Source organism: Chaetodon auriga, chromosome 14 (genome assembly GCF_051107435.1).
Source record: "Chaetodon auriga isolate fChaAug3 chromosome 14, fChaAug3.hap1, whole genome shotgun sequence".
Taxonomy (NCBI): domain Eukaryota; kingdom Metazoa; phylum Chordata; class Actinopteri; order Chaetodontiformes; family Chaetodontidae; genus Chaetodon; species Chaetodon auriga.
In genome coordinates this window covers 14347423-14365314 of record NC_135087.1, presented here as the reverse complement: position 1 = coordinate 14365314, position 17892 = coordinate 14347423, and the positions used below count along the sequence as shown (strand labels likewise).

At 44.7% G+C, this 17892-nt stretch overlaps 4 protein-coding genes across 8 annotated transcripts; 3 read left to right on the top strand and 1 right to left on the bottom strand.

Moving 5' to 3' along the window:
- Positions 1-475: 475 nt before the first annotated feature.
- Positions 476-4979, bottom strand: angel1 (angel homolog 1 (Drosophila)). Its single transcript, XM_076747878.1, has 10 exons — positions 4886-4979; positions 3316-4134; positions 2973-3208; positions 2814-2883; positions 2279-2721; positions 1981-2122; positions 1638-1748; positions 1518-1551; positions 1205-1368; positions 476-1127 (listed from the first exon to the last, which is right to left on the bottom strand). The coding sequence occupies exons 1-10, from the start codon at positions 4974-4976 to the stop codon at positions 967-969; spliced, it is 2271 nt and encodes a 756-aa protein (XP_076603993.1). The 5' UTR covers positions 4977-4979; the 3' UTR covers positions 476-966.
- A 512-nt stretch (positions 4980-5491) lies between these two features.
- On the top strand, positions 5492-9311 carry lrrc74a (leucine rich repeat containing 74A). The gene is made up of 13 exons (XM_076749372.1): positions 5492-5600; positions 5754-5929; positions 6007-6114; positions 6223-6316; positions 6539-6588; positions 6679-6760; positions 6891-6976; positions 7044-7238; positions 7320-7415; positions 7533-7676; positions 7879-7983; positions 8264-8349; positions 8702-9311. Exons 1-13 carry the CDS (start codon positions 5492-5494, stop codon positions 9309-9311), a joined length of 1941 nt encoding a protein of 646 aa, XP_076605487.1.
- Positions 9312-9789: 478 nt separating this feature from the next.
- olfm4.1 (olfactomedin 4, tandem duplicate 1) lies at positions 9790-10724 on the top strand. Its single transcript, XM_076749086.1, has 4 exons — positions 9790-9843; positions 9952-10119; positions 10210-10422; positions 10512-10724. Exons 1-4 carry the CDS (start codon positions 9790-9792, stop codon positions 10722-10724), a joined length of 648 nt encoding a protein of 215 aa, XP_076605201.1.
- A 1017-nt stretch (positions 10725-11741) lies between these two features.
- Positions 11742-17667, top strand: rps6kl1 (ribosomal protein S6 kinase-like 1). Of its 5 annotated transcripts, none has more exons than XM_076748833.1 (13): positions 11770-11850; positions 12397-12479; positions 12613-12711; positions 12876-13059; positions 13354-13478; positions 13787-13879; positions 13967-14014; positions 14499-14631; positions 14812-16269; positions 16413-16502; positions 16688-16770; positions 16867-16962; positions 17092-17535. In XM_076748833.1, the coding sequence occupies exons 4-13, from the start codon at positions 12924-12926 to the stop codon at positions 17200-17202; spliced, it is 2373 nt and encodes a 790-aa protein (XP_076604948.1). In that variant the 5' UTR covers positions 11770-11850; positions 12397-12479; positions 12613-12711; positions 12876-12923; the 3' UTR covers positions 17203-17535. The 5 variants fall into 5 exon arrangements, with proteins under 5 accessions (XP_076604945.1, XP_076604946.1, XP_076604948.1 ...); XM_076748834.1 differs by having other exon boundaries at positions 11770-11857; positions 12397-12500; XM_076748832.1 differs by having other exon boundaries at positions 11772-11850; positions 12397-12500.
- Positions 17668-17892: the final 225 nt, after the last annotated feature.

The window sequence follows — 17892 nt, the reverse complement described above, 5'->3', positions numbered from 1 at the left end:
GTAAAGAAACTCACAATACAGTAAAGTTTACAACTTATAGATGACTATTATACAGCAAACATATTTACAAAGCACAAAGACAAGGGGAAGACTAATGGGAATCACCTTCGCAGATATCCTACAGCTCACACATAACACAAAGGTCTCTCACTGAGCTCCATCATGCATGAACATTCAACCATCTACATGAATTATTCATCCGTGCATCAAGCAGACACACCCGCATAAACACAGACATCTTGGCCCTGGCAAACAAGAGTGCCTCAGTGTGTTGGGATGAGCAGGGGCAGGGCCAACATTCAGGTCACAAGCTCATCGCTAGACCGAGCAGGATACACAGGGAGCCAGACACCAAGTGGAGGATTTAGTGCCGGTGGGTGCATTTGACAGTGCGACATTACGAATCCAGGCGGAATTTGAGCTTTCTCTAACACGCTAACGAGCAGGAATCACAAAGGAGCCACAAATTAATGGAAAATATTTATTTGATATTTTTCTTTCCATCTGAAAAAATAGAATTGACTCCTAATCGGTTTGAAAATTAAGTTTAAAATAAATTAAAACATGCTGGAGTGGTTGTCAACGGCAAAATGAACAGGTCACGGTATTATCACATCAGTACGAGCTGAAGCAATCACTGCTTTCATTGTTTAAATTAACTATTACAGCATCATCATTACTAAGATTTGTCATATCTCAGTCATAGCTCGGCATCATTAACCTAATGAAAACCACACCAAACAAGACTGAATATTGGCATCCGTTATTTTTCCTGGCTCTTTAGAACAAAAAACATTTACTTCTATTCAATTAGAAAACTATGATGCTGTGATGCCAGGAGTGAACCACAAGAAATGGCATTCATACTAACAAAAAGAAGAAGAAGAAAGAAAGAAAAACAAATGTGCAGAGCAGGACCTGAATCATCTGAACGGAAATATGCTTATCCTCCGACATCTCCTTCACTCATGCAGCAGTCAGGTCCAGCTGGAATCTGGCCAGAAGACTGAGATGGTCGGAGGGAAATAAGTGATTGGGAAGGCCATTCATTGACCACAAGACATCCTCTGACAGGAGGGAGAGAGAACCAATCAGCTTCAGACCCGCACTCATGAAGTGAGCACCAGCTGAGAAGAAAAAAACAGAAATGAAATGAGTTATCTACAGTTTCTGCAACACTGTCCATTGTGTCATGTCCTCGTACCCTTTTGATCAGCAGTTAGGATGCGTCTTGGAGTGTAAAAGATGTAGTCGACAGTAGCCCCCCCTTCAGAGTGCAGGGTCGTGACTTCTGGATTGCCGGAGCCTGGAAGAATGTGTTTGTAGACCGACTCCAAGTCTAACTGATGTCTGATAGTGTGGCTGAACCTGCGACACGATGTTTATGATTTAAATCACACCTCAATTCCACCTAACAGAGCCTTTACTCCCCCTTTTTATATCTTGTTTCTTTGCACATTGCACATTTACTCTATGTGTGATGAGTGTCATGTGAAACTGGCTGATGATATACTGACCTTTTATCATATGGATGATTTCCCCTCGAAGAATCTGAGCATTAAAAGAAAGAAGATCCAGACATTCAAACGGTTGAACAACTGTAAGTGATGCTGTGGTTTCTGTATTACAGACTGTACCTGGTGTGTTGTCAGTCACACCCGGGATCAGCTCCAAGTCCAGAGGACGGACACATGCAGCTGGACAGAAGCGCAGCTGCAGCAGGAAGTCGTGGCTGTACTGACATTTCCCTGCAAAAGAAGGACAAATACAGGACAGGAAGTGAAGTGACAGAACAAATGAAGCACAAAAGGCTTACACCACCTGGTACTAAAATGCGATCTATATCCGCACACGTTACCCAGATAAGGAAAAATGCATGTTAATGCAAGGTGTGAGTGCACTGTGATTGGGATGTGATCAGATCTGCGACTGTATCTGGAGTTAGTCTGGCTCACATTACGTTCTGACTTAAACACTGACCTGGTTTCTGACTCTGACTCTTAAAAATCTCGCTGACAGTCGTGTACTGGCAGGTGTCAGTGATTCCCAGCCCGCTGGGCCACAGGGGAGCAGACAGTCTGTGACAATGGACTTTGTGGGACAGGTCCTCTTGACCTGATATCTGTTGGATATGGTGAAGACGCACATGGTTACAGAGACATTCCTTCAACTGCTGTGTCAGAAAACCTGAAACAGAGTCTCGACAGTCATGTGGGAGAAGCTAGATATTTTCCAGGTACTGATCATACTGTTGGTCTTTGCAGTGTTTTAGTCTCACCATCCACGCTGGCAAACCCTCAAAACAGAGCTCACCGGTGGTGATCAGTTGGTACAGAGGCATCTGGGGGACAGAGTTGAAGTCCCCACACAGTATGAGGTTACAGTGTTCGCCTTTGGCCTTACAGGATTTGATCACGCTGTTGATTTCTGCCAGCATTATGGCTAGTTGAGCCAGCTTCACATCACCTCTCCTAGGGTTGAAGAGGAGGTGGGTGTTGGCCACACACAAAGGTGAGCCCTTCGCCTTGACCTCTGACCCCCGGGTAACCACCGGCCGAAGCAGCAAAACAATGCCAACGTTGTGCCGGTCCAGCAGCTCCGTCTCAGGCCTAAAGAACTCCAGTGGGGTGACTGAGAGCTCAGAGAAGCAACTGCTACGATAGCAAGTAGCACAACCGTCTGTCTTGGTCCCTGTACGCCGCTTGTACACACAGGTGTAGCCTGGAGTGACAACATGAAGATAATATCTATAATGTCTTTGTCATAATATCCTCCAACAACACTGTTCCTCTACATTGTCTCAGATGACCTACCCATCTGAGACAGGACTGGATACAGGCGTTCATGGTAGTGGTTCTCCTGAACCTCTTGGAGACACAGAATCTACAAAGGGGGAATAAACAACTCATTAGCGCACAGATTAGATATAAAATGTAGCTTGTTTCAGAAACAAAAATGTACAATTGACTCACGTCTGGTGTCCATTTCGTTATTTCCTCCAGCAGCAGGCTGCACCGGTAGCTCCAGTCCAGCACCTCCAGGGGGCAGTGTGTGTACAGCTCCCAGTTAGCCTCCAGTAAGTCCTGCGCCAGGATGTTGTAGGACATAACAGTGAAGTCCATCGAGGGTTTTGTGAAAGGGAAAAGCATCTGGGTAGGCTCAGCTGCAGAGGCACTCTCATTCACCCCCTCCCACACCCTCCACACTACTGGATGGAAAACAAACACATGCATATGAGTCCGTGCAACAGCTGGACATTAAACTGCTGGTGAGTCAGTGGAAATATTATAATTGTAAAAAGATTCAGATCCTCACCTTCAAATGGCACTGTTGGCTCTGTTGGTGGGTAATAGCTCACTGGTGGAAACTGCCAGAGTGGGCAATGCACTTCTTCTGCCAGGCCAGGTCCTGCAGGAAAATGCCAGCCACTTTGTGTATCATGTTTCCCACTGAGTGTAGAGTGGGAATGAGTGTGAGAGAGAAGGGAGGCAAATACCAGGTGAGAGCTTTCCCCACCACGCATGTCATTAGCAGTAGCAAGTACATATTCATCCCAGCACTCTGCTGCTGTAGCAGCTGTAGTTTTAGCTGCAGTCACTGACTCCTCCACGCTTGGTATCTGGATTTGTACTGGACCAGTGGTGTCTTGGATTCTGCGTTCAGCTGGAGTTACTGAGTCTTCATCTGTTTGCAGGCATTCTAATTGTGCCACAAGTTCTTGCTCTGGATTAATGTCCTTCCTACGGGACACCTCATGGTGAACTGTTATTTCCCCCTCCTCTTGCTTCTGAGCATCTACTTTGTCTTGTTGCGGTCCACTTCTGGCCTCTGCTTCGTTATCATTCACTGCAGGTTGCACCTCACTCCTCTTTAAAGCAGCCACATTCTTTCTGTCTCCATGTAGGACAGCCATCAGCTGTTCTTTGTCCGAGTCACATCTTCTATCGTCTTCCTTTTCTGGGCTTGGTTCTGTCATCCTTTCTTTCGTTTCTCCCGTCGTCCCACTGCTGGGGCTGAGACACTGGTCCAACAGGGCTGTCTGAGACTGGGTGAACGTCCTTGTTGTGACAGCACCACCATCCCACACTGCCCTGCCATTAACCACTTCAGGAGGGAGATCCTTCTTTGAGGCCTCTAGAAAACAAGATTAGAGTCAGAAAACAGTGAAGGCTACACTCTGAAACATACTGAGCTCTTTATCTTGCATCACTGATTTTTCTGAAATAATGACAACTAGCATTAAATGCCACATATAAACCTTGTCTTGTTGAACATAAATTCTTATTTATTGACAAATACATATTGTGCAAAGAACTGAGGTGGAAACCAAATAGCACATATAAGTCAAAATATAAGCACATAAATATATAGGATATAAAGTTGCGATATTAAAAGATAAAGGCATAAAAACATAAGTGTAAACATATATGAATGTATACATAAGTCTCATAATCCCTTTTTCTTGTACTGAACATTAATCATACAGCAAAACGGTCCCGCGTGGTGACGTCATGAGGGACGCCGAAAAAGTGCAAGCTAATAACAGACGCATGTTAACGTTTCCACGAGCTAAGTTCACAAGTTAGCTAAGTTAGCTAAACTGCACAACATAATGATCCATTCGCTCTTGTTTTTCCAAAGGAGGCACACTGGAGAACCGCTAGAAACGTGTCACACCAAGCTCGCCATGAAACACAAGTTTAAAGGCAAACGCACATTTCAACCAAACAGCGCAGTCAGCAGCGACCTCACTTTGACGTAAGCAGTCATTAGCTCCTAACAGCTACCGGAGACAAACGCACGCATAAGTTTGATTTAAACACAAGCTGCTCAGCCGACCCTGAGACTTAAAAGACTTAAACACGGCTATCTCTGCAACATTTACCTGAGGGTCGACTGATAAAGTACCGGGATAACGGGTAGAGCATGTGAAATAACATACTGCCAATCATGTTTCTGTACTGTGGTCGGCGCATGCGCGTTCTGAGGTCAAGCAGTGGGCGTGTCCTTCAGGGCTGCAGATAGGTCTGTGGTTTGACATGAGAGGGGTGCAGTCAAATGTCACAGTTTACTCACTCATATTTTTTTTCCCCATTATTTTTTAATTGTATTATTCCGATAACGCCCCCCCCCCACCACCACCACCAAAAAAAAAAAAAGAAATAAGATACTATGAAATACACAATATCCTAAAATGCAATATTACTTAATATATTTCACATAGTGTGTCACACCTTATGTGCAGTTTTGCTTGGAGTTTACACAATTGTACCCACACTGAGGTATAAATTGTTAATGTCACTACACAGCACCTTACCTAAGGGGTAGAATTACGGGCTGACCATGCATACGCCTATTTAATTTCACAGGGCTAGCGCATACAGAACTAACAGGAATACTTGAACGAACAACCTGAAGACTGTACTTCGTTGTTGGCATTGAGCCTGGGGAATTGTTTCAGGCAGGACATAGGCTCTGGCAGCAGACGGCAATGTCGACACTGTCTTTTGAGTCCCTCTGCTTGAAAGATGATGATTGTTCATTCCCAATTCAACTCCAGGTCATGGAGGATGAGTTTGACACAGACTTAGAGTCAGATGGTAAGTACATTGAATTCCATTCCTAATTTCCAGAAATAATTCAACTAAATGGCTTGTTTTGACATAGCACTGCCATGAGAAACACATTCATTACTTACAGACAAGGGCCTATAAAGTATAGTGACACTCATGCATGGGCTTGCTCATTTCCAGAAAAAGAGGAGAGCAACAAGGAAATGTCTATATCGGAATTGTACCTCCAGGCCTGCAAGCTGGTGGGTGTGGTGCCAGTCTCCTACTTTTTACGAAACCTTGAGTCTGCAACCATAACCCTCAGCCACCATGGGCTAGGACCTTTGGGGTGCAAGGCACTTGCTATTGCTTTAGTGGTAAGTTAAAAATGCATGTGTGTTCATGAAGGTCACTTTATTTAAATAGGCCGTTTATGACAAGCTCTTGTGTTTAGTCGGATATGCATATCAACACTCTGGAACTGGCAGACAATCACATTCAAGCTGAGGGAGCCAAATACCTTCTGGAGATGTTAAGAGCTAATTTCACCATTCACCACCTGGTATGTCACAATGCAAACCTAACACTAGAGGGCACAAGTAGTTTTCAAGTGACATTTTACTTGTCTTTTACAGCAAGTGTACTATACCAGCATCTATTTTGCTTTCAGGATTTGTCCAACAACTGTCTGCAGTCTGCAGGAGCTGAGTGTGTGGCTAAAGTTCTGCTGGACAACATTTCATTAAAATCTATGAAGCTTTCAGGTATTGTGTACATTTGCAGCGTTGAACTGTAGGATGCTGCACTGAAACCAGGCCAGACACAATGATGGATATAGTCTTAAGCATCCACTGAGTCCATAATCAAACAGTGTATCTCAACCAGATCATGCTGCTTGTCATGGTTGACCCTGTGCTTAAGAGCAGTGAATTTAACAACAGTAATTGGAAAATTATATTTAAAAATATAATAAATTGTCCCAACAGGAAATGGATTTACTGATGATGATGCTAAATACTTTGCAGACGCCTTGTCTGTAAGTGATTAATACTCAGTTATCCGAACATTTTAGTAAGTTATTTGGTTACTTTTAACATTAATATGTTGCTAATATTTTTGCATGTAGACCAATTCCAGATTAAAGGAACTAGACCTGAGCCATAATGAGTTTTGTGGAAAAGGAGGGGAACATTTGGGACAACTGCTGGGTAAGGTGAAAATTCCCTCAGCTAATGTCTTTGTAGATGTTTTCAAATGCGTTGTTTTACTTTATGAACCAAGTAAAAGTGGACACAGGATCCCGGTGCTTTTCTCTGACTTAACCTTCCATTTCTTCAGCAAACAATGAGGGTCTTGAATTGCTGGATCTGAGCTGGAACCATCTTAGAATGAAAGGGGCTGTGGCTTTTTCTGCTGGACTCAAGGTATGTGCTGTATGAGGAATCATCACTGACTCAGTATACAGCATCTGATCACCTTCTACGTACCTAGGTGAATATGATGTTAAAACACCTTGACTTATCATGGAACGGGTTTGGGAATGAAGGCGCCCTGGCCATGGGCGAGGCCTTAAAGTTCAACAACACTTTGGTGCACCTCAACCTCAACAACAACCGCCTCACCAATGAGGGTGTCGCCATGCTGTGCAGGGGTCTTGAATTTAATGACACTCTCCAAGTCCTTCTGGTAGGTGGACTAGGTCGTATTAAGCTTGCATGCATCATCGACATGGCTACAGATTCATTTTATTCTCTTCCATTCTTGTAGCTGGCTTACAACTCTTTAACAGTAGAGGGCGCACTGGCTCTGGTTAATGTGGTGAAGAACACACCTAAAACTGCGTTGGAGGAGATCAACATATGTGTAAGTCACTGTGGCACCATCTCATATCCTAATCTGTTTATGGTCTCAGTTCTAACAAATCACATCTTTCACCATTATTTATTTATTTATCTATTTATTTACCTTTTTACCAAGTAGAATGTGCTGGTAAACGAGAACTTTGTACATCTGCTGGAGGTGACGTGTCAGGAGCATCCTGGGCTGGATGTACAGTATGGAGGGGTGGGAGGCTTCATCGCTAAGAAGCCTCCAAAACGTGTTGATCCAATGAAAGTCATTCAGGTCTGGTTGGTCACCTAATGAGAATCAATTGTCCTAAAAATCTGAAATAAGTGGTAATAAATGCAAACTCATATTCATGTATAGTGTCTAATACTTATGTTAGCCATTCATTAATTTGGGAAACCCGACGGCAACTTCTTCTTTGTTTGGTCGTGTATGAATTTCCAAACTCTCAAAATATCTTCTCCCAATGTTTTTGCAGGACTATTTGGATCAACGCAAGCTACGCCTGTGGGATTTCTTTCGGAACATTGACAAAGATGGCACCATGCGAGTCCCTGTCGCTGACTTCAGGAAGGCGGTGCAGGTTGACTGATTTATTGAACTGTGCAGAGTCAGTGACATTTGCAGGAAGCAGTGCGCAGATGAAGTTCACGGACAGAATATCTTGAAATCGTCCTCGCAAATGATGCATGATGAGCTCTCTTCTTGTCCTTTTCACAAATCTTTTCTGATGCCGGTCATTGACCAACAAACAGCATGCAGTGAATCAGTTAAAGTATACTGTAATGAGTACAGAAAGACAAAACTTTGTAACTGACTGACATTTTCCTTCTGTTTCCTTCTGTACTGTGAAACCATCATAGCAATCAAGTATTCCTTTGAATCGCTACCAGATTGAGGAGCTGATTCAGAGACTTGATCGTGACAGGACGGGAATGGTAGACTATAGGTGAGCACGTCTCCCATTGTTTGCTCATTCTACATAAGCTATACAGAGCAGGCCTGTAATGTGTTAAGGTTTATTGTTACAGAACACTGAGTAATGTTGCTGCTGTGAATTTTTACAGCCACTTGTTTGACCACAGTTTCAATGATGGCATAGTTAAAAAGTGTGTTTTATTTATGAGCTGGGAATTTGTCCACATCTTCACCCTGCGTAACCATTCACAAATAGCTTTGCAAAAGAGTGATGTTTGTGTATGGCACAGAGAGGAACCTGCAGTAAACTGGCTGCAGTTCTAATGTTTGGCTCCACAAAGAAGTTCAAGAGGTTCACAGGGTTGTTTGATGTTTCTGTGCAGGGGACTGGCAGATACAAGGAAACAGATGATGAGGGATCACCGCCGCCAGCTGAGGAAGGTTGAGTCCCGTCAGAAGAAAGAGAAGCAGAAGAGTGACCGCATCCTCAAGACCTTCCAGAGTGCCGTAGAGGCTGTAACACCACGCAGCTCCATGGTCATATCTCCAGGAGGTACCAAAGAGGATTCAAGTGGACCTCAGCACTTCTCTGCCACACCTCTCAGTTCTTGGCACCACATCGTCATGTCCAACAGCAGTCGCTACTCTGTCTCCAATTTGAGCAATGAGCACGTCCACCTGCCAATGTTGGGAGGCACCACACCTTACCGTCCCACCAGCTCCCCAGCTATGCGCTCGTACTCCCAGCCAAACCTGCTGGATGACTCCCCTCACTCTGCTCCAAGCAAATCCATCTCAGCTCAGGGTTTACACTCTGATCCAGAGATGGGTCACAGCAAGTTGAGCCCCACTGCTAACCACCTCACCAGGTCCAGGCCTGCTCTCAATACCAAGCTGCCAGAGGTTAAAGCCAAAACCAAGAAAGTAAAGAAAAAGAAAGTGACGAAACGTGTGGATAAAGGCTCAAAGAATGCAACACAAACTGTTAAATGACAACCACACTCTGTATAATGCTGTGAAATGTTGTTTTTCTTTTTGCCTGACATTGTTGGTCGCTGTGTTAAACACAATTAATAAATAAAATTAGATTTTAATTATTCATCTTGCATCTAATCTTTAAAAATAATACATGTCATATTTAGCTTTTGTGTCTCAGTCAACATCTCATTCAGTAGGAAACTGAATGAGATGGGCCATCTGGGGAAACAAAACATTGGTCCACACTTGGTAACTCTGTCAGATGGACTCACCAATCACTTATTATCTGAATTCTGATACATCCCCAAACATTGATGCATCACTTTATGAAACATTGCAGTATTTTTTCTCTGTTTGCTGTGTTATATCCTGGCATGTGGCTTTGCTAACAATGCTGTGAACTAGGACAGGTGCTGCAACCAAAGATGTTGAAACAGGCTATATAAAGCACCCGGAGATGCAGCTATCCTAATCATACCGACTCTGCGCCACAATGATCGGCTCTCTGTATTTCTTAGCGCTGCTGAGCTCCATGATGGCGTGGGGGGTATGTATAGCATGACTTCAATCATCTGATTCATCTTTATTCTTTGGGGCTCTTTCCACATTAGAGGTAAGCTGTTACAGTATGTTCATATGACCCTTTGTTCTTCAGCGTGTAGGCTTGTGGAGCGAGGGGAGGAATGAGACAGGAGGTAGCAGTGGGGACAGGTGCACTTGTGATGCTTTCTTGCCCAGTTCTACCTTTCCTATCAAAGACCTGGTGGTGGTGCAGCAGACAGTGGAGGAGATCTCACACAAACTGGAGCTGGAGATGGGAAAGGTACTCAGGCACATTAGAAGCATGTGCATAGAGGATGATGATTTTAGATAAAAATGTGTAAAATGTTTTTTCTTTTATCCTTAATTTCAGCTGCAAGACTATGAAACCAAGATGACAGCGTATGCAGAAAAGATAATAAAGCTGACAGTAGAAATTGAAGAAATGGAGAGGAATCCTGATGCCTACAATGAAGCTGACAAGGATGACACAAAGGTGGAGATGAAACAAGCAGAGGCTCTGATTAAAGAGCTGCAGCTCTCCATCCGAGGCTCCACCACTGTCTTTGAGTCTCTGCGCATACAGGTAAGTCCTGCATGCATCCTGCGGCGGTCACTGCATCAATCAGATACACATAATGCCAATCCACCACCGACCCATGTCTTTCTGCTCAGATCACAGCCATGGTGGCGGCCCTGAACAGGCTGGAGAAGACCTATGACAAGAATGTGGTCCTGGCGACACGTCGGGAGTTCATCAAGATGCAGCTGCAACTAGAGGAGTGTGAGAGACGCCACCAGGAGCTTTTCAACCCCAACATCATCATGCTATTTCATGTTTTTTCACTCTTCCAGTTGGTGAGCTATGAGGGTAAGTTGGAGGTCTAACTCGGTGCAATTGCAAAATTACACGCACGCGCGCACGCACGCACACACAGACACACAGACACACAGAGACACACACACACACACACACACACACACACACACACTAATACTGCAACAGAACCAAAAGAACAGAGATGCACAGAATGTTACAGATGTGAAATCAAGTACAAAATGTGCATGCACCTCAGCAGACCATCAATCACCGTATCTTTCTGAAAGCACACAGAGTGGACATAGTCCACATGTCAGTGGCTGCTTTTCCAATCTAGAGGGTTGCAGTGATTCAAGAATGGGCTGCTTTGTCAGACTTATATTACATTTCAGTTCCTCTTCAGGGTGTAATGAAAGCTTTGAGATTAATACTGAACCAACAGGCCGAGCTAATTAAAGTACAAACTGAGTGAAAAGAGGAAACTGTATGTGGGTAAAGTTGTCATTGCAAAGACAGATGAGAAATCATTTGGTATTGAGGACGAATGAACATTTGAGAATGCCGTAAAATAATCTCAGCCCTGTGATAAATGAGACTCCATCCTTTTTGGATAAGGTTGCAGCACTTGATACATCTTAGGGGTTAGAGTTACACCCCTCCACCACCAACCCATCCTGTTCCATGCTGTAGCCCCCCCCCCCGTAGGTTTGCCCTCCCTTGGGAGGGCGGCTAACCACTCTCCTTTGTGCTGTGGTTGGAGCCTGGCTCCATCTGGCACTGAGCACCAAGAGTCAGCAGATTAAGGATTCTGGGCAGGGTGATCCCTCCATTCATAGTGGATGGGAGGCATTAAAAAAAATACAGTAATTTATCAGATATTTTTTAATAAATTGAGCATTTTACACTCAAAACAAAACACAATCCGTTTTAGAAGTGTAAGTCAGGGTCTTAAGCAAGGGCGCACAAAAACAGTACTGTGTCTTTAAATGGGTCAGCATCTGTCGGGGGGGAAGAGAGTGCCTTGCATGAAATGGTACCTTAAAGTGACATCATGCTCAGCCAATCGGCAGCCTCGCCTGAGCTCTCTCCTCCTCTCCTGCCTCTGAGACGAGTGCGTTCAGGCACGGGTGGCTACTGCCGATGCTGCTGATGCTGCTGGGGCGGAGGGTCCAGGGCATGTTCGCCTCACATCAGGTACAGTGTGCGTATTTGAGCGTGTCTTCTGTGCTGTTTGTTCATTTATTTGCTATGGTGGATTGCTCAGCCGGTTGTGGAGGTGCATGCTGAGAAGATGATGGATGATGGTGGAGGAGACTGAGGATGGCTTTGTGTGTTTCATAACACTCCTTAGATGATGTCGCCTCCATGACTGTAACCAGGACGGGGTGTGTATGTGTGTGATGTTTGTGTTCCACTCTGTAGCCGAATTGTAGGAAAACGGTTATATTTAACATCCGTGAGAGCTATTGTAGCATTGGCCTTCACCACCTGACTGGTAATACATTTGCATCATGGCATAAAGATTAATTGCATAATACTAGTGATTTAAAAAAAAAAAAAAAATCTTGTCAGCAAATATATTAATTTGCTTAGAGATAATCAATGTCATGTGATTTGCATTAAGTGTGTGGGTTCCACACTGTTGACTGTATCAGTGTGTCTGCAGTGTAGAGTACATAGATGTTTTTTTGGAGCCTACATTTGGAATAACTAAGATTTGGGTGTCGACACCTTCTTCAGTGTACACTTTAGGTTTCCATCATCCTCGAGGAATAAATGCCTGCGTAATTCACCAGACACATCCCACAATGTGCCTTAGTGCTGTGAGTCATCCCTGTCATCTTGTACGTTTGCAACTCTGCTTCTTTCCATTCATCAGAAATAGTCGGTACAAGCTTGTACCCACTTCCTGTCCTGTTCTGGATGTTAACTCTTTGTTTTTTCCTGCATGCTCAGATGATCATGCTCTGCCGCAAAGACCTGAGCCTTGGTGGCAGACACACACCGAGCCTGGTGGCAACAGATAGAGATGTGTCCTGCTTTTGATGAACAAAGGTGAGCCTCTTTCAGAGCCAAACAGCAGCAGCGATGTGATTCACTTAGAACAGCTTTAGATTTAGTTTCTCTTTCTAATTTAGTGAAGTAGCTTGTTCCCTCTACGATCTGCCATATATCAATTTAGCCCAGCTGAAATCAACAGTAATTTCTTACTTTTTAAGCTGTGCTCAGGCCCATCTGGTCCTTGACGGGTCCAAAACAAGGCAGCGATGGCAAAGAGGGATTACCTGGTGGAGGCGGCCAAGCAGATCCGCATGGCGCTGGACAGCGAGGTCAATGAGGACTACGAGGCAGCTTTCAGTTACTATAAGAATGGGGTGGACTTGCTGCTGAATGGGGTTCAGTGTGAGTGGAAAAGATTTCATCTTTGAAACAAGTATTTAAGGCCCTGTGATTCGGCAAATGGGGAATTTCAAGAGGCGTGTTTGCACAAGGCATGTGATGGAAGCATGTGGACCAAAATAAAAAGGGGAAGTCATAAACCAAAGATTAAACACAGATTTCCTTGCTGGCCAGACATTTTCCCCATGGTGTCAGTAGGTAGCTGTGTGTTACCAGACCTTTTCCTAGATAAAGACCAAGGTTTAGTGAGGACAGGTTTTTCTGAATAGTGTCTGATAGAGCATAACTGTTTTACAGTGGACCCAAACAAGGATCGTCGGGAGGCAGTGAAGAGGAAGACAACCCAGTATCTGAAGAGAGCTGAAGAAATCTTCATAACACATCTGCAGGACAACCTCGGGAAGGGAAGCTCTCATTTAGGGGTAAGACAATCATCCTTTACGATCATTTATGAAAAGTAAATGTTATTGGCTACTTCAAGACATCACTGATTTGTTCAAAATGTATGGTGAATATAATTTCAGTGTAGTGTCGAGAAAATATAATAGAGTCTAATATTGATAAGTTGATAAGAACATAAAAGAGCACCTCCTCTATTGCTTCTGCCTTTATACACTATATAATTTGATATGTACACTAGAGCCTCATTCATCTAAACAAGATGCATTTCTTGCTCTGCGACATGCTCCAGTGTACTGTCGCTAATGTCCTCTGTGGATTTCCCCACCAGGGTTACAGCAGTCTGAGATTCCGTCCAATCAGACACTTGAGTTCGCCTGTGGAGGACCTGGAGATGTGTAAAGTGGTGGGAGTGACAGATAAGGTGAGACCCGATCTGTGTGTCTCAGCACTGGCTTTGTTGTACCTGCTTTGCTACAGCAGCCTAAAAATGTTATTTCTCATTCAAAAGGTCCTGATTGTCCAAAGTATGGTCAACAAGGAGACATTTGTTGTGAAGGTGAGTAGTCTGTTTTCTTCCACAAGTTTAGTTCTCCACTGAAGAAAATTAGTCCAGAGTAAAATAATAATTAGGCATTGATTTGAGTTATACTCCATTTAAATCAAAGACAGGTCCATTGGCCAACATCTATCCACTAACAGAGGAGATGTTTTGGGGGTTGCCGTCTGGCAGCAAGCCAGTCCTTGTACTCTGTGGCAGGCCAGTCGATGGGAGCTCTCTCCATCCTGTCTTCCTGAGTATCACCCAGCATTGATCTGCCTGGAAGCTCTCACCCTTTTAGCCAGTGCAAGTGCACCTCAAATTTCAGTGACCAGAGGGACACGATAGCAGCTAAACACTGATCTCTAAAGGGGCAATCCAAGCAGTAGTCAGTCTTTTCTTTTACTTTTAATCAGTGTGTTTTAATAAAGAGTTTTTGCATATTAATACATCAATTTCCCCCTTTTTAAAAAGATCAGTTGCAATGTGTATGTTCTTGCAGAGTCTGGTGAAGTCGAGCTGGGAGAGCAGGGACCAGCCAACCATCATTCCTCAGGGGGTGCCATACATGGTTAAGCTGCTAAGATATTACGTCAGTGAGGATGCCGTGTACCTGCATCTCGAGCATGTCAAAGGTGAGCTGCTCACCCACAGCTGCTCTGTCCTCAGTTCTGATGGACAATGTTGGGTGGATGTTGAGGGTCTTTTTCCCATAATGAGCATTTAAGCAAGGTTACACTGTGCATTAGTAGCAGTGAAAAGCATCATTGCTCCTATTATCTGCTGATCTAGTATTCCTTCCTCTATTGTCTTAGGTGGGAGGCTCTTCTCCAAACTGCACAAGCTGAAGAAGGAGAAGGCCAAGGAACACCCAGAATGCTTCACTTCTGGCCAGCACAGCATCAAGCTGAAGACCAGCTACACCTCACCCACAATCAGCACAGACTACCAGCACAACAACAGAGGGAGCACAGGAGTGATTCCAGAGAAATTATGTGACGAGAGCCCAGATACGGATTTCCCCACGTCGTGGGACGAGACTCAGCAGCAACTGGAGAGCTGCGGGACTCATTCCTACATCGAGGAGACGGGGTGTCTGCAGAACACACGCTCCGCAGCATCGTTTTATACAAAGCTCGATCAGCTAACTCTGCATTCCGGCTCAATGAGGACACAGGTCAACACCCGCATCCATCCACCAGCTCCTAGTTTGTGTTTGCACTCCGGTGAAACTCAGGAACAGCCTGCTCTTCCTCTCTCTTGCGCCCGTGTCAGTCTAGCACTCGATGTCATGTCAGAATGCCGCACAAAGACAGCTGGAATGGGACTGACAGAGTGCAGCTCGGAGTTTGAACTGGCTTGGAAAGCTGCCGATCCAGCACAAAACTGTGAGAAAACAAACCCCTATGCAGTGACTGACAGTCATTCACATCGCACGCTAGGACAAACTGCACCTCATACAAATCAGACCTCATTTATAAAAGCAGGATCACTGAACAGTGAAAAAAATGGATTGAGTTCGTCACCTGCCATTTTGCATCTTCCTCTCCATTGCCAAACCCAGATCCGTGGCAGGGCATCATGGGATACCAATGGCTGCCACCAAGGATCTGTTTTGAGCGGTACCTCTGCAGATATGGTTACAGACTCAAAGCATGACAGCAGCAGTCCTACCACAGAGGAAAGAAATGGAATGGTAGTCATCAGAAGCACAGACAGGGCAGTATTTTCTGACCACACAGACACAAGGACCACCTCAGAAAACTCCTGGCCCTCCCCTGCTTTCCTCTGCCACAGCATTGTAGGAAAACAGGGGACGTTATCAGGAGTTCCCCTGGCCCTCTCAGGCCTGAAGTACCAAGGGGAAACACGGTCCAGTGAGGCAACAGAGAGTGTAGAGGAGGCCTGGGAATTGGGTCCTAGAGAGAAAGTGGCACCTGCTAAAGAGAGATCATTTGTGAGCTGGTTCTCGACTGGCCCCCGTGGAGACCCACCCCACAGGAGGAGAGAGGACATGGATGCTTTCCTTAAATCAGAAGGATCTGAGGGGCAGGGGGAAGACCAGATCATAGAGGTGGATGGCTGGTGCCACCTGCCTCGGTTCCCTGTCAAGTCCTCCCCAGCAGATAAGGCCATGCAGACCTGCTGGGGGCTTCCCGAGGCAGAGGTGCGCGTGTGGGGGGCTCAGATCCTGCTAGCCCTGGAGAGTCTCCATCAGCAAGGCATCCTGTGTCGAGACCTCAACCCTAGAAATGTTCTGCTCACCAGCAACGGTGAGTTCATCAAATACCCTTAAAGTGTGTGTGGGGTGTGACATGTAACAAAGGCCCCAGCTGGAATTGAACCTATGACATTGCAGTTATGTGTCATGTACAATAACCACTCTGCTGCCAATTTAATTTTAATGTTTTTACAGGGAAAGTGTGTTTGACATTTTTTGGCCAGTGGAGTGAGGTTCAGTCAGAGGTTTGCTCCAAAGCCATGGAACAGATGTACTGTGCCCCAGGTAAATATGTGCATTCCTGTCAGCTGAAACCAGTGGATGTTTCTTGGTGTAACCTGCCACCTAGTGGCAAGACTTAGTTGGTCCACCTTATTCTGAATAAGTGGCAACATACAGCATATTATATGTGATGATAAAGAAATGTTGTGCATGAATGCAACTAAACTCAGCTCATTGTATGTTGATAGAAATTGGTGGAGTCTCCAGGGTGACAGAGGCATGTGATTGGTGGAGTCTTGGGGCCTTGTTGTTTGAACTCCTTACAGGAATGGTAAGCGAATGCACTACAAGCATGTTCAGTCCTACAGAGTAAACTCTCTGTCACTGGGTCATGGTTTCTCTCACACTCTTGTTAATGTGCCTCCAGCCACTGTGGCAGCTCCATCCTGCAGGAATCCACTCCCACACCCAGCTGCTCATCCCTGACCACCTGAGCACTGCAGCTGCGTCTCTGCTTACTGAGGTCGGATTTAAGGCTTGAAGCACCCGCAAGGCTTCTGTTCTAAATATTTTGCTGACTGACATGAAATCACAGCACACGCAGTGTAATTTAATCTTGTGTGTCTCCACTTTCCATTATGCTGCTCCACAGTTGCTTCAGTTTGACGCTGGCTATCGCCTGGGCTCTGGAGGTGGAGGTGTGAGTGACATCAAGTGTCATCCCTTCTTCAGCGGCGTCTCCTGGAAAGCTCTGAGCTGCTAGCAGGTGCAGCTGCTGCACCTCTTATCCTTCCGTCCTGCACTGGAAGTGAACACTCACTTTCTGACCATCCTTGTGTGGCCAAAATGGATGCAGCACCAGATCCTGGTTTCCTTTGCATTTTGTGCTTCCCAAAGAAAAATCACGTAATAAAGACTGAAACATGAACAGAACCAGTGAACCGTGTTCCTTTCAAAACGTGAAACAAATGGATGTTATACTATTACATTATTTTACATTCTATTACAAATGTTTGGATTGTCTGCCATCAAATATTGTAGAAAAACAAGGACATTAGGCAATAAATTGTTACTTCCTCTCTAACTCTGGGTTTTTACTCACTGTTGAGGCCTTTCTCTATATGTGTTCCAATTCATCTATAGCCTGTATGTCCCAAAGAGGACTGATACCATTGACAGTTTATCACTGTCGATCTAAGATGAGGAGAAATAAACCTCATACCTTATCAAAATCTTGGACAGCCAGCACCAAGTATATCTCATCTAAAGCCAGTTGTTGCTCATACAAACTTGAGTCAAACAAGAATTTGCCTCTTTGGACATCACGGTCTTTGGTCCACCCTTATCATGAAAAGTTAACAGGTGAAACTTTCATTTAAGGCAGTAAGACCTTTTTCATCCTATCAATCAAATGAAAAACCTGAATGAATGGAGTCAGATTGCAAAAGCTCCA